This window comes from Pseudopipra pipra, chromosome 7 (genome assembly GCF_036250125.1).
Source record: "Pseudopipra pipra isolate bDixPip1 chromosome 7, bDixPip1.hap1, whole genome shotgun sequence".
NCBI classification, from domain to species: Eukaryota; Metazoa; Chordata; class Aves; order Passeriformes; family Pipridae; genus Pseudopipra; species Pseudopipra pipra.
The window spans coordinates 3,863,678-3,876,405 of NC_087555.1; the positions used below are offsets into that span (position 1 = coordinate 3,863,678).

At 41.4% G+C, this 12,728-nt stretch overlaps 1 protein-coding gene across 5 annotated transcripts in view; it reads left to right on the forward strand.

Annotated features, from left to right (window-relative positions):
* LOC135416934 (arf-GAP with GTPase, ANK repeat and PH domain-containing protein 1) overlaps positions 1-12,728 on the forward strand; it is a 319,524-nt gene that overhangs the window by 22,915 nt on the left and 283,881 nt on the right. Inside the window, exon 1 of one of the 5 annotated variants that reach the window (XM_064660300.1) lies at positions 2,577-2,702. The exons of the other annotated variants lie outside the window; for them this stretch is intronic. Coding sequence (XP_064516370.1) covers positions 2,654-2,702 — 49 coding nt within the window. The 5' untranslated portion in view covers positions 2,577-2,653. Of the gene's footprint in view, positions 1-2,576; positions 2,703-12,728 lie in introns of those variants that run through there. 5 annotated transcript variants of the gene reach the window in all.

Here is a 12,728-nt window from a genome sequence, read left to right on the forward strand (position 1 = left end):
TTCGTGTACTGAAAATGGAACAGAAAGCTTTGCTGTGAGGTGGGGGAATGGGGAAGAGCTGAAGCTGTTGCTCAAGGATTAGCCCTGCAGGTGTTTTCCTGTTGCTTAAACTAACTGCCTGCTGCATCACCAACGCTCAGCAAGCAGCCAAAGCAGTTAATATGCAATGCTGAGTAATAGATGAATTACATTTATCAAATTATAATAACGGGAAAGCCTTTTAAGTAATGATGAAGACTTAATTCCATTGGGCTGGCTGAGAGCGTAATGTTTGAACTATCAGGTATAAAATAATTCCAGCACGTAGGAATTAACTTCCTTAACTGATAATTAGTAACTAATGCTGGGAGAAATCACTGTCTCATGGTTGCAAAAGTACAAATGGTTTACTTAACAGATATAACTGAAAAAAATGTGTAGAGTGTTTAGACCTAGACCTCAAACAATTGTAAACTCTTCCATAGTTGGTCATGACTGCTTAAAAAACATTAAGGTACATACTCATGATGTTGCTAAACCCTTGCTAAAGGGTTCAAAGTTAACCAAATGGTGACAATTGTAGAGTAAGTTGAAAATCCTCAAGTGGGTGAAAACAGCATTTGCAGCACAGTTTCATCTGGAAATATGTGGTAGCTCTGAGTCAATAAATATATTGACATGACTCTTATACTGCAGAAACTAAAAAGCCAAGCTTGAACTATTAACTTGAATAAGGAGAAACTGAATGAGAGGGAAAAGGCTGTAGAATTATGTTGAGCTTATCTTCTTCTATAAGTTGGCATATTCAGTGTCATCTGATTTATTTAACAAATATAGGTGTTCTGTACTTAAAGCTTCAGAAATGACAGGCAATAAGAGTATTTCTTGGCTGGTATATTTTTAAAAAACAGTGTAAATAGAGACTGCAATCAGTTGTTGTGGAGTGGTACTGGATAATGTTGGTTATGTCGAAAAGAATCTGTGGGGCATTTGTAAACTGAGGAGTGAGTAAACAGAAGGCTAAACTCTGTGGGATCTCTGTATTAATTTTCTGATTGCAACAGGTAGATAACTTATAGCCTTGTGCAGTTGCAAGTAACTGAGGTCCAATTTTACATTCTTGCTGTATACTACAGAATTAGTTCATAAAGTAGGATGCATGCATTTTCAAACTGAGCTCAAATCCGCATGAGCATCATGCTGAGAATCAGAGGGAGAAGGGAATAGAAGAAAGCACCTAGGTAAGAGATTTTTGTAAGAAATAATAGAATATGGCTTTTGCTTTAGGTTATGTTGTACCTCTAATGCTTTGCAGTTAGTCCTGTTTCTGGTCCCCTGTGTTCCACTTCAGAACATCTCAGGCATGCATAGGTTAAGCCCAGAAAGATGGAAGGAGTGATCAAGTTCTCTCCATGAGGAAGGACAAAGTACAGGTGGTAAAAGTAGAGAAAATGCAATTCATGAAGAGACTTGGCTTGATCTGCATTTTGCAGCCAAACCAATTAGTGCTGAATGTTAATGAAGCATCCTTGTTAACATCAATACACTGTGGCTGATGCACAGTGAGCCTCAGTGATCTCGACTTTACTTAGCTGTTTCCATTTGCTCTTCAGAAAACTGGAAGACCCAGGCTTGGCTTGCCTGTTAGAGCTTTGGAAATGTGAGACTTTGCAAATATCAGTGGCTGTTCCAGTAAGGAGGAGGCTGTAATTACTTGAATGAAACTTGACCGACATATGAACAAGAAGTATCTGTTGGGGGCCTGTTGCCAAGTGTGGATTTGTACTTAAGCGGATATAATTACGTGGACTTTGTACTGGATTGTTTGACAGATTAAATTTCTGTGATAGCGCGAGATAACAGGAGGTCACAGTCCAAGAATAAGGTTCTGGAGAATATGTATTCACAGCTGGGGTGCTAATCTGATTAATTGAAAGCAGACTCCATTCATGACAAATTCATGTTGTTGGATACAAGTGTCAGTGCCAGTTGTGAAGGCGGTGTGAGGTCTGTGCACTGAGAATGGTCTTTCGCAGCGGTGCTGGGAAAATTGAGTGGGGTCTCCACTTCTCAACGTGCTTGGCTGCTTCTCCAAGCCTGAAACAGCCTCCTCAGTGTCTGATGGAGCCACAGCTGCCAAGCAGTGTTTGGCTCAGAGGTTTGTGTGGGATTCTTTCCCCTGGTTATCGGGCTGAGAGCTCCATTGATCCCCACAGCCCTTGGGCAGAGATGGAGCGCGGTGTAAATCTGTCTGGCCGTGGCATTAAGGAAATAGGAGGTCTCACACATGGGCTGTGGTCAGTGGTGCTGGGTATGGTGCACATGGACTCCAAGAGCAGCTGGTGTTCTATTTTCAGAAGCCCTGAGGAGCCGTGATCCCAAAGTGTTGATCTGCTGCCTCTTAGGTCAGCTCATGGGAGAGCCCGGCGTGGGCACGGGGCAGCTGCAGCCTCTTCCTGCACACTGTGTGGAAACTCTGGCAACTGGAGTTGTGCCTGTTATGTAAGAGGAACAAATGACTGCCTGGGATGATGTAAAAGGAGCTGCGTGTCTCAGGATGGCTGAAGGAGTCACCTCCAAGAGCTGCGCTCCTCTCTGACCCGAGTTCTGACGATGTGTTTGGACCAGCATTGATACATATAAGTGATTTCTGCACTTTGCTTTTTTGGAAAGGATGTTATTTGCTGCAAAGGAACTGGAAGGAGATGGCATTTCAGAAATAGGTATGATGATGTTTTCCAGCTTTCAGTGCAGTTTCTGTTCTGGAATAATGTCTTGGAGTGCTTTACCTATTTAGGAACAGGCATCTTATGACTGATTTTTAAGTAAGGCACTAATGAGGGATTGCTTGCAACACAAACAAGTCAATCTTGTCAGAATTATTCAGACAGGTACCTTGCAGCTGTATCTGAAGAAAATTCAGTCCTCTCTGTAGGTATTCAGCTCATGCCATTTGAAAGGGAGAAGTGTTTGGCGGAGATTTAATTTAAGAAACCCCATTAAGTATATTGTGGTGTAATGCAGTAATTCAATAAGCTGAAGTGATTCATGTGCATTCCTGATAATTTTTAAGAAGCTCTTGATTCAGTGCATGTAATTTTTTTTGTGTATAAGGTTTTGCTTGTGTAATTGATAACCTGGGGATGTGGCTGACGTGCAGACTGGACTCAGAGGCTTTCTGAAAAGCTTCAGTGAGTATTGCTTTAGGTTGTGCACAAAGCAGTAGGGTTCTGTGAAGTCTTCTGAAAGCCTGGATAAGCAAACACTGTTATAGTTATAGGGAAGCTCTGGAATGAAAACCCTGGAGGAACAGACTAATTTTCTATTAAAAACATCTGAAGGAAGGTAATGATCTGTAGAAGTGGAGTGTTTGGAAGCAGTTAATTTAATTAATTAATGTGTCCTCTTTGCTCATCTCAAAAAAGCTTTTAGAAAGGACTGCAGACATCTGCAGTGCTTTTTAATATTTGATGGGCTGTACAGTTCCTTACAGAAAATTCATGACCTGCTCTATTTCTGTGAGGCTGATTCGGTGAGAGCATCAGTGAAAGAAGTCGGGTGAATTTCTTATCTTCCTATTACAATGTAGATACTGAAAGATTAGATCTGCTGCAGATTTACTTAGTGTTTTCTTCTCATGTCTGTGAGTTCTGCATCAATGGCGCTCTGGAACTGAATCATTGTTGCCCAGGATGCTTGTTCTGCTTATGTCTGGAATAAACACATTGGTAAGGCAGAGATTCACTGCTTGAGGCCCTTGGGATTCCTGTTGCCGAAGGAAATATTGTAAGCCTTTAGCAAACATCCGAGGAGCAGCTCAGCATGACTTGTATATACAGGAGGAATTTCAGTGCAAGCAGATGCAGCAAAATGAGTGCTGAATCTGTAACAGGCTTCAAAACAGGCTGCTTTCAGTTTGAGATGATCCTGGAAACCTGACCTTGTCTCAATCCCTGGGTCCTGTAAGCTGCCCAGTTCCCTTGGCTTTCCTTGCCCTCTGGCAAAGGGGTCTTTATTAACAGTTGGTTTGTCCTCCTCACACTGACAAAACTACTTAGAAAAAGGTCAGATTCGAGTGGTGGCAAAGAACTATAGGAGCCCCCTGAAGACACTGTGATAAGCTTTGGAAAGAGGAGAATATATGTTGCCTGCTGAAATGTTTAAAAAAAGCTGTTTGTCCATGGAATTTTTTTTTTTTCCCCTGAGTGAATATTAAGTTTCCACAGTTAAAATCCTCACTTCTCAAAGCTGCTTACTTGTTTTTGGTCCCCTGTTTATGGGTCTCTTGTGTAAACTGTTGTCACAAGATGTAATAAAGTTTTATTGTGGGGAATGTGAATTTTTGGCATTTCACATGACTGTGATATATCCTAGCTCAGTATATGGAGCTGTATTTCACTATTTTAAACTACCCAAAATCTTGTTAGTCTTAACTGCATAGCTGGTGATGTCAGTTTTCCAGTGCTTAACCAGTTGTCCATAGTCAGTTATAGAGAGTCATGAAAATAGGTTGTTTCTCCTCAGGCTGAGGTTTGGGAACGTCAGCTGAGTGTTCCCGGAGTTGTTCTGGTGAAGGTGTTCACAGAGCTACTGCAGAACTGCAGGATGGGTTGGGTTGGAAGGGACCTTACAGTCCATCCAGTCCCACCCCCTGCCATGGGCAGGAACACCTGCCACTAGCCCAGGTTGCTCCAACAACACTCCTGGACACTTCCAGGGATGGGGCAGCCACAGCTTCTCTGGGCAACCTATGCCAGGGCCTCCCCACCCTTATGGGGAAGAATTCCTTCCCAGTATCCCATCCCATTCCCCTTGTTCTGTCCCTCCAGGCCCTTGTCCCCAGTCCCTCTCCAGCTCTCTTGGAGCCCCTTTAGGCACTGGAAGGGGCTCTGAGGTCACCCTGGAGCCTTGTCTTCTCCAGATGAGCACCCCAATTCTGTAAGAAATCCTTGGAAGCTAAGTGTATGGATTCATGGCACAGCTATAATGGCAGCAGCTTCTTCCCCTGACAGAGCCAAAATGAACACATGGAGTATATCAGAATCTGGTCAACATATTTTTTTAGAGGAGAGGGGGTTACTGAGGTTTAGCAGGTTAAAGAACTGTTAATAGCAGTCTCAGTATTTGCAATGAAGAGTTCAAGTCCCTGGTGTTACTCGTATGGTCTGAATGACTCTGAGTTCAATTAATATCCTTATATTTTGCCATTAGGTAGGTAGGAAACAGCAAATCCAAACACTCTGCTGGCAGAACTGAGTGCTGGGGTTTCACTGTTCCTTATCATGGAGTCAGTAAGGTTGGAAAAGACCTCCAAGACCATCAAGTCCAGTGTTTGGACCAAACACCACCCTGCAGAGCATGAAGTGCTATGACGAGAGGCAGTTTGACAAACTGACATCAGTTTGAGCTTCTATTTAGAAATCTTCTGTATGGAAAATGTCTGAAAATATAGTGGCAATAGTTAAAACTCTGTAATGCCTGAATGTTTGCTTAAATTAGTGGATAAAAATGAAGATGAGATGTGATAGAAAGTTTGTCATTAATGATGAATAAACTTCATCTGTATAACGAAAAAACTGATGTCTGTGCTCTTGAGCATTTTAACTTCAGGTTTTTTCCTTTATGGAGTATCCACATTAAGAAATTGCATTTTTTGGGAGTTCAGATGTGTTGTAAGCCTCAGGCATATTGCTGTTATCCCAGGAGCAATGGGTGGAAATAAATGCAAGGGTGGTGATAATGAGCAGTGCTTGCTGTCTGCTGAGAGAACTGATAATACACAAAATTCACCATTTGCTTCAAGTAGTCTCTTTGTGAAGACGGAAAAATGGAAACCTTTTATAAAACCCCAACATGACAGCAGCAGCAACTATTAAATAAATCCTACCCCCAGACTGCTCCATTTTCTGCTATTGGCATTAAGCACTAATTAACTTCTGCACAATGTTAACTCAGCTGAGCTTGGTACCAGTCAAAACATGTTAGTTGTGTATCATTAATAACACAAGAAAAAAATTGGGCTCTTGGTAAATATAAATACATGCTGATAGCACTTCCTGTGTTTGGAAACACAGCCAGTGTGATCCAGTGTCAGCTTTTATAAAAGTATGAGATATGGGGCTGTAGGATTTGCCTGATGCCCACCAGCTTCTTGTCAGTAAATGGAGCATTTCGTTTTTGCAGGGACTTTGGGGATTAATTGGAAGTGCTCATGTGCTGAGAACTGTGCATTAAGCTAAAGAAAGAGGAGGAGCTCTTCAGTGAGGGAAACCACCTTCCAGTTTTATCAGAGTGTTTTTAATAAGCATGCTTAATGTTTGAAAGAAAATATAATTCTCCTTGCTTGTGTGAATATAGAGGAAACTGCACACTTAGGGATGGAGCAAGATTGTTTCTACTGTGATTAGCAATATTCATAATGCTCTTACAAGGAGTCTGGCAAGTGAATGATGGATTTGAATATTTTCCTTCACCTGGGCAGTATTTCCATGAGCAGTGTCCATTGGCAGAACAGAGCAGCAAGATAAAGGCTGTGCAGTGGCCAGGTCATTCTTGATTAGTTGGTTCTACCTGTGCAGAGGAGAAGATGTAGATGTGGTTCAGGATCTCTAAAGGTGAAATGTTGATTCCTGTTTTGAATCATCTCCTTACCTGAGGGATAATGATGTTAGTTTGAGGATTTTGCCCAAACAGCATTTACCCCTGCTGCTCTCAGGACCTGAGCTAATAACGTGCTAAGATAGTGAACACTTGGCCTTACTCTGTGTTCATTTTCAGTTGATCATGTGGGCTTTTACCTTTGCAGTACCCTCAGGTATGACCTTCTGTAAACAGGGATATGGCAAGTTAATGAACATTCACAGCTGGTGTACCAATAAAGGCAGGTTTGGTCGGTACAGGAGGACTTCAAACTCCAATAATTCTGGTGACTTTTGGAAGCAGAAGGATGTTGAGGTGGGAGTTTGCTGTGGTGTCAGTGCTGTGAAACTCCAAAAGTAACTGGCAGGTGAGGCTGAAATCATCTTCCAGGAAGATGACATGGAATAATGTTGCTTGCTAGTGGGTATCCAGAGCGTTGGAATCCCACAAACCTTTTGTTGGTTCTAGGCCTTGAAGGTCTTATTTTTTTGTGTGCCATCTAACTGGGAACACAGCTTGATGGGAAATACAATATTCTCTTCTAAATGTAGTTGGTTTTCCCTAGTTAAAGTAGTGGGTATAATATACAGCAGGGAAAGAGAGTATCAATAAGGTCTGTGCCATGTGTAAAAGGGAAGAAAAATCCATCTGAGTCCTGATCGTGAACTCCCAACATGTTAAGAATGTGGTTTTTTGGGGAAAAAATGTGTACTTTAGTCAGAAGATGATGGCCATGTTGGTACTTTGGTAAATGAAGAAATGGAGGCTGTTGAGTTGTGTTTGAAGTGAAGCAGATATTCCATATATCTACACATGAGGTGCTACTTTAGCTAAAAATCAAGCCATAATTCAGCAGTCAATTAATATATGATTGTAGAAATAATTACATCTTCAGTTTATTTTAGATTAAGATAAATTGAAAGCTTATTTTATTAATAAACACCCATCTTCTAAATTCTCAGGCTGCGTGAATGTTTTGCTTAAAGCGGCTTCTGCACAGGAAATGCAGTTCTGGGAAAACATCTGAGAGGGATCATACACATCCAAAACAGAGCTGTTTGATCTTGGTTCATGAGCTTTGATTCCCTAAAATAGCTGCATAATTAGTCGGCACTAAAGGGCAGCTTATCTGGACATACTGGAAAAAATGTGACACATCATGTCCCCAACTCTTGGTATTCATGAGTTGGTATAAAAGTGCAGTTTGTGCTCAGTTTCCTCCGAGATTAGTGGGGATAAATTAGCCTGGGACTGAATATTTCAACCAGTATTAGTAAATCGGTGCGGCCTTTCCCCTTCTTCTATGACTTAACTTTCTTCTCCCCTTTTTTTTTTTTATTATGTCCCTCTTGTGAAATTTTTAATTTTTTCTTTGAGTGAATCTTAACTGCGAAGTAAATTTTTTTTTTTTTATGTCATACCTTGAAAATATTTTATTGGGTTTTAAAACTAAAATGCATCTGTGAAATGGTGGGGAATTTTAGAGACATCAGCGTGACTTACACAGTAAGTACTTAGTTCTCACAGAAACTGGGCTTAAATTTTGGAAAATTCTGATACTCCTCACAGCCTCACACCCAGAACAATCCAAGCTGGAAATATTTCTTTTTTGGTTCTGTTAAATGCAGCCTGTTGGCATCCAGATAAGGAAACTCAGACCTCTCTGGGGAATCCCAGCTTTGCTTTCACTGAAAACATTTAAATTTTCTCTTGAAAGCGGATTTCCATGATGGTAACATTTCCCTCCTCTCCCCAGATTAAAAACTACAATTTAAAAGCCAGAGGAGCTGTTTGCCATGGTTTTCCACAGTGTTGTTCTGCATGTTGTTCAGTCCTGAGGCATCACTGCACCAGCAGTATCTCAGAGAATTTTGTGGTGAACAGTGAATTGTCTTGGCTGGATCAGAGCATGTTTCCCTTGCTGGATTTCAAAGAACAGCTAAACCCATGTTATTTATCATGAGATGAAAAGGTTTTGCATTACATTTTGCCTTTAATGTGCAAGTTAAGTATGTTGCATGAAAAAATAAGCTTATTCTGGGGCAGCTGTGCAAACTGAGTCTAATTTAGGAACTCAGTATGGTAAATAATCTGAAAATGCTTCAGAAAAGGTGTGATTTCTAAATTCGGTGCATGAAATACTGGAAGTTAACAGTAGTGTTGTTCAGTTGTGTTCAGACTGGACCTTCATAGCACCACACCACAGAGAAATACTTGATTCACTGCTTACAAGGTGTTCTCATCAAATCACTCGTGGAAATCCTTGGAGCTGTAAGTTGAAAGAAGAAATGGAAATTTGCCTTCTAATATTACAAGTGAGGAGCTTTGAGACAACGTGGTGATTCTGCGTTTGTGAGAGTAAACATGTCAAGTAGCTCGGCATTGGCACTTCGTAAAATTGGTGGTGTTTTGCATACGATTTAAAATGTTGCCCCCTTCTGGTTACTGACAATTCTGAGAGCTGGGTATGGGGAGGACTACAGTAAATTACATAAACAAAGCTGGGGAAAAAAGGAAGCATGGATTTTATTTTGCATTAGAATATAGTTTTGATGTCTTAAAGTAATGTAATACTTTAAAAAGAAGACCTGAATATAAGGGAAGTTTCCAGGCACATATAAAGATGACACCTAGTAAGAATTAATGTGGGGGAAGCAAGATTTAGGAGACTACCAGCTTCATTTAGTATTAAAGATATATTTTAATTTGTCTGACTTGTAATGGGTTGTTTATTTTGTTGTTAACTTCCTTTAAGGGACTGTTTTGCAGGAGGAGTTGTGGCCATGTGCAGGAATAGAGGCTGTGAGTGTGCTCCTGAGAGCTGGGATGTTGGTGCTAGTCCAGGAATTTTTTGAAATGGAGGCTGTTATTGCTTCTATTACTCTTCTGCCCCATCCCTGGAAATGTCCAAGGCCAGGTTGGACAGGGCTTGGAGCAAGCTGGGCTAGTGGAAGGTGTCCCTGCCCATGGCAGGGCATGGAATGAGATGAGCTTTAAGGTCCTTCCAACCCAAACCAATCTGTGATTCCATGATTCTCCAGAGGTAGCACTTGGCATTAAGTGTGTTCCCAGCCAGTGCTGGTTGTTGATGAAAATGTAAAGCTTTGCCTCACAGTCTGTCCTAATACACATCTAGCATTGAGTGGAAACATCCAGTATAGTAAGGAAGGTGCCTGAACTGCTGTTCACAGCCAAACCTGGGCTTTGAATTAAGCAAGATAAATAAGGTGATGCTTGTTTGCAGATTATTAAAAAAAAAAAAAAAATATATTTTGCAATAGCTCATTTTTATGTCATAGCTTTTATGTTATAGCTGTAAGACTGCCTATGATTTCAATTCCCAGGCAGAGAACTCCCAGCTGTGATTGGCAGTGCTGACACAGAGCTACACTGCCTGGGTATCCCTACTCGGCAGTAGCAGCACCAGCAGCTTGGCAGGCTGGGTTTCATTTAGTGGGCTTTGTTCCTCACTTTGGGAAATGCAGCATCCAGAATTAAAAGGCCTAAGTCTGGAGTAAGGTCAGTAACATAAACTATATGTGCATTAGCAGGTAAGAACTTTGAAGGCTAACTGTGCTTTCCTGTTGAAAAATGAACAGAGGCTTAAGTGGTAAGAAAAGCTGTGGCTGCCCCTGGATCCCTGGAAGTGTCCAAGGCCAGGCTGGACGGGGCTTGGAGCAACCTGGGCTAGTGGGAGGTGTCCCTGCCCATGGCAGGGGGTGGAATGAGATGGGCTTCAGGTCCCTTCCAACCCAAACCACTCTGTGATTCCATGATTTTATGTCCAATGTGTTGCCACTAAAAGCTGAGGAACCTCATATGAAATCACACTGATCTCTTAAGCTGACTCTTACACTAAAAGCAAGTAGGAGAAGGTACCTCTGGCAGACTCCTGCTGTTAAGTTTCAATCCAAAGATAAATTTCATACATTGATAGGGAGGAATAAATTGTGGACATCAGGAAATAGTGGTGTGAGGTCTATAAGGTGGTCAGTACCTTCAGCTGTTTTGAGTTGAATTGTTTGTGTTCTCCTCTCTCACTTACTTAAATACCAATATTTCTGAAATTAACTTCTTTAAAAAATGCTAATGAACATGAAATAGGTATGGAGGGTTTTCACACACAAGCAGCAGCTCTTGCCAGTAGATGGAGGTAATGAGATACACAAGTCAAACTCCAGATTCTCCAGTCCTTTGAGGGGGGGGATAAAAGCCAAGTGATCCGCAGCAGAAGGAACAACTTGGAGTTTGCTTTTGCATTTTGTGGGACTCGTAGAAGAGATTAAGAAAGCCTGTTTCTAACAGGACCTGAACTCAGAAAGCTACTGTGCAAGTATTCCTGCATCAGAGGGATTTTCCTGTTCTTTCTCCGTTCTCTGCATGGTTTATGCAAGTAATTAGTATTCTTTCTAGAAGAGTGTTTTGGGGCTCTTCTAACAGTATGAGTCATGATGAGAATTGATTCTCTCACAGCAGTTTTCTAGTTTGCCTTTTGGTTTATAAAATTTCATCCTGGTTTTTAAAATTAGATAAAGGAAGGAAGCTGATTTGGCTGAATCCAGGCTCTTGGTGTGTGTGTCTGAGATTCGTGAGGGTTGATCTTGTGGGACAAGACTGAGAGACTTCTTTGCAGTGTCAAATCCTCCTGTTAACCTCAGAACCTACAAATTATAACCCCTTTTTGATAGTTGGACATTATTAATCTAGCAAATGACAGTAGTTGCAGGAGCATAGTGCTGCCCTTTGTCTACAGAGTATTACACTGTTTTTAAAGTCGGTTTTGAGAATGCCCCTATGAATTAAGTTTGCATGTTGCCATTCCCATGGCTGCTTTATATCCAAGAACACACTTGCAATCAGTTCTGTAACTGAAGAATTTTAAGTTGCATAGTTTTGGGAAGGCTTTCAAAGGGCCATAAGGCAACCTGATGCATAACAACTCTTCCATGTGCTGCACTGCTGGTTTTGGATTGGAAACCCTGAGATAATTCCACACTCACCTTGTCTTGCTACTGCACGGGATGAAACTTGAGCTTCTGAATCTCTCAGCCCCTCATTTTAATTAGAAAATTGCCTACAGGTGTCAGAAATAATGATATTGAATAAGTACCTGTTGCAGGAGTGGAGCTTTGTTCTGTGTGAATGCTATGGAGAGACAGCTCAGATCTCTGTGCTCCAATTTTTAAACATCTCCATGAGAAGAGCTATGGAAGATGTGGCTGACACTTAAAGCTTGCAGGCCAAGGTTGAACAAAACCAAAACAGAAACCCAGAGCTGGGAGATTTCAGGCAGCACCAGTGCAGTATGTTTGAACATTCCCAGCATGTTTTTGCTTAGTGAGATATGTGTGAGTTCAGAGGGCCTTTCTTAAAGGAAAAGTACCTGGCTAAGGAAGTGTCATTTTTCCTAGAACTGTCACAAATTTCAGAGGTGTTGGCACTAACTCTTTTTTCCTTATGTGCAAAAGTAGAACTTGCAGTAAACTGACTGTCATAAGGCCTTGTGGAAAGTTAGGACTCAAGGTGAACTGTTTGATGGCAATTATGCACTGCCTGTGGAATAAATGAACTTAATATAAGCAGTTTATGGGTCTGTATTTCTCCTATCCTCCTGTTTCCCATCAGTGAAAATAACTGTGAGCTTTCCAGAAGCTTGTTTGTGCGGAGCCATATGGAAAACAATGCCCTGGAAGGAGTGCTTGCTGATATGGAAATAGCATCTGGAGTCATTAGTTTGTGTGAGTAACTTTAACCCAGCAGGAAAAGATGTAATTGTGACTTGAGGATGCTGCTCTCTTGTCCTTTGTGTGTTGTCAGGATGCTGGTGATGCTTGTGTTCTGTGGGTGTCTGGGGTTGCTGAAGCAAAGATACCTGTCTGACTTGCCTCTCTACATCAAAACCCAGAGCTGAAATGGATATAGTCAAAATAACCTCAGCTTCTGTATTTTGGGCTTGTTCCAGCTTCAGACATTCTATGAACAGCAATTTCATCTGTAAGACTTGTGTGTTTACAGTACCTATTAAACTTACTTGTGAATTTGCAGTGATAAATTAGCAATGCAGAGGGTGTTGGCCATTGGTCTGAGACTGACTAAGCCTGGTAGCAAAT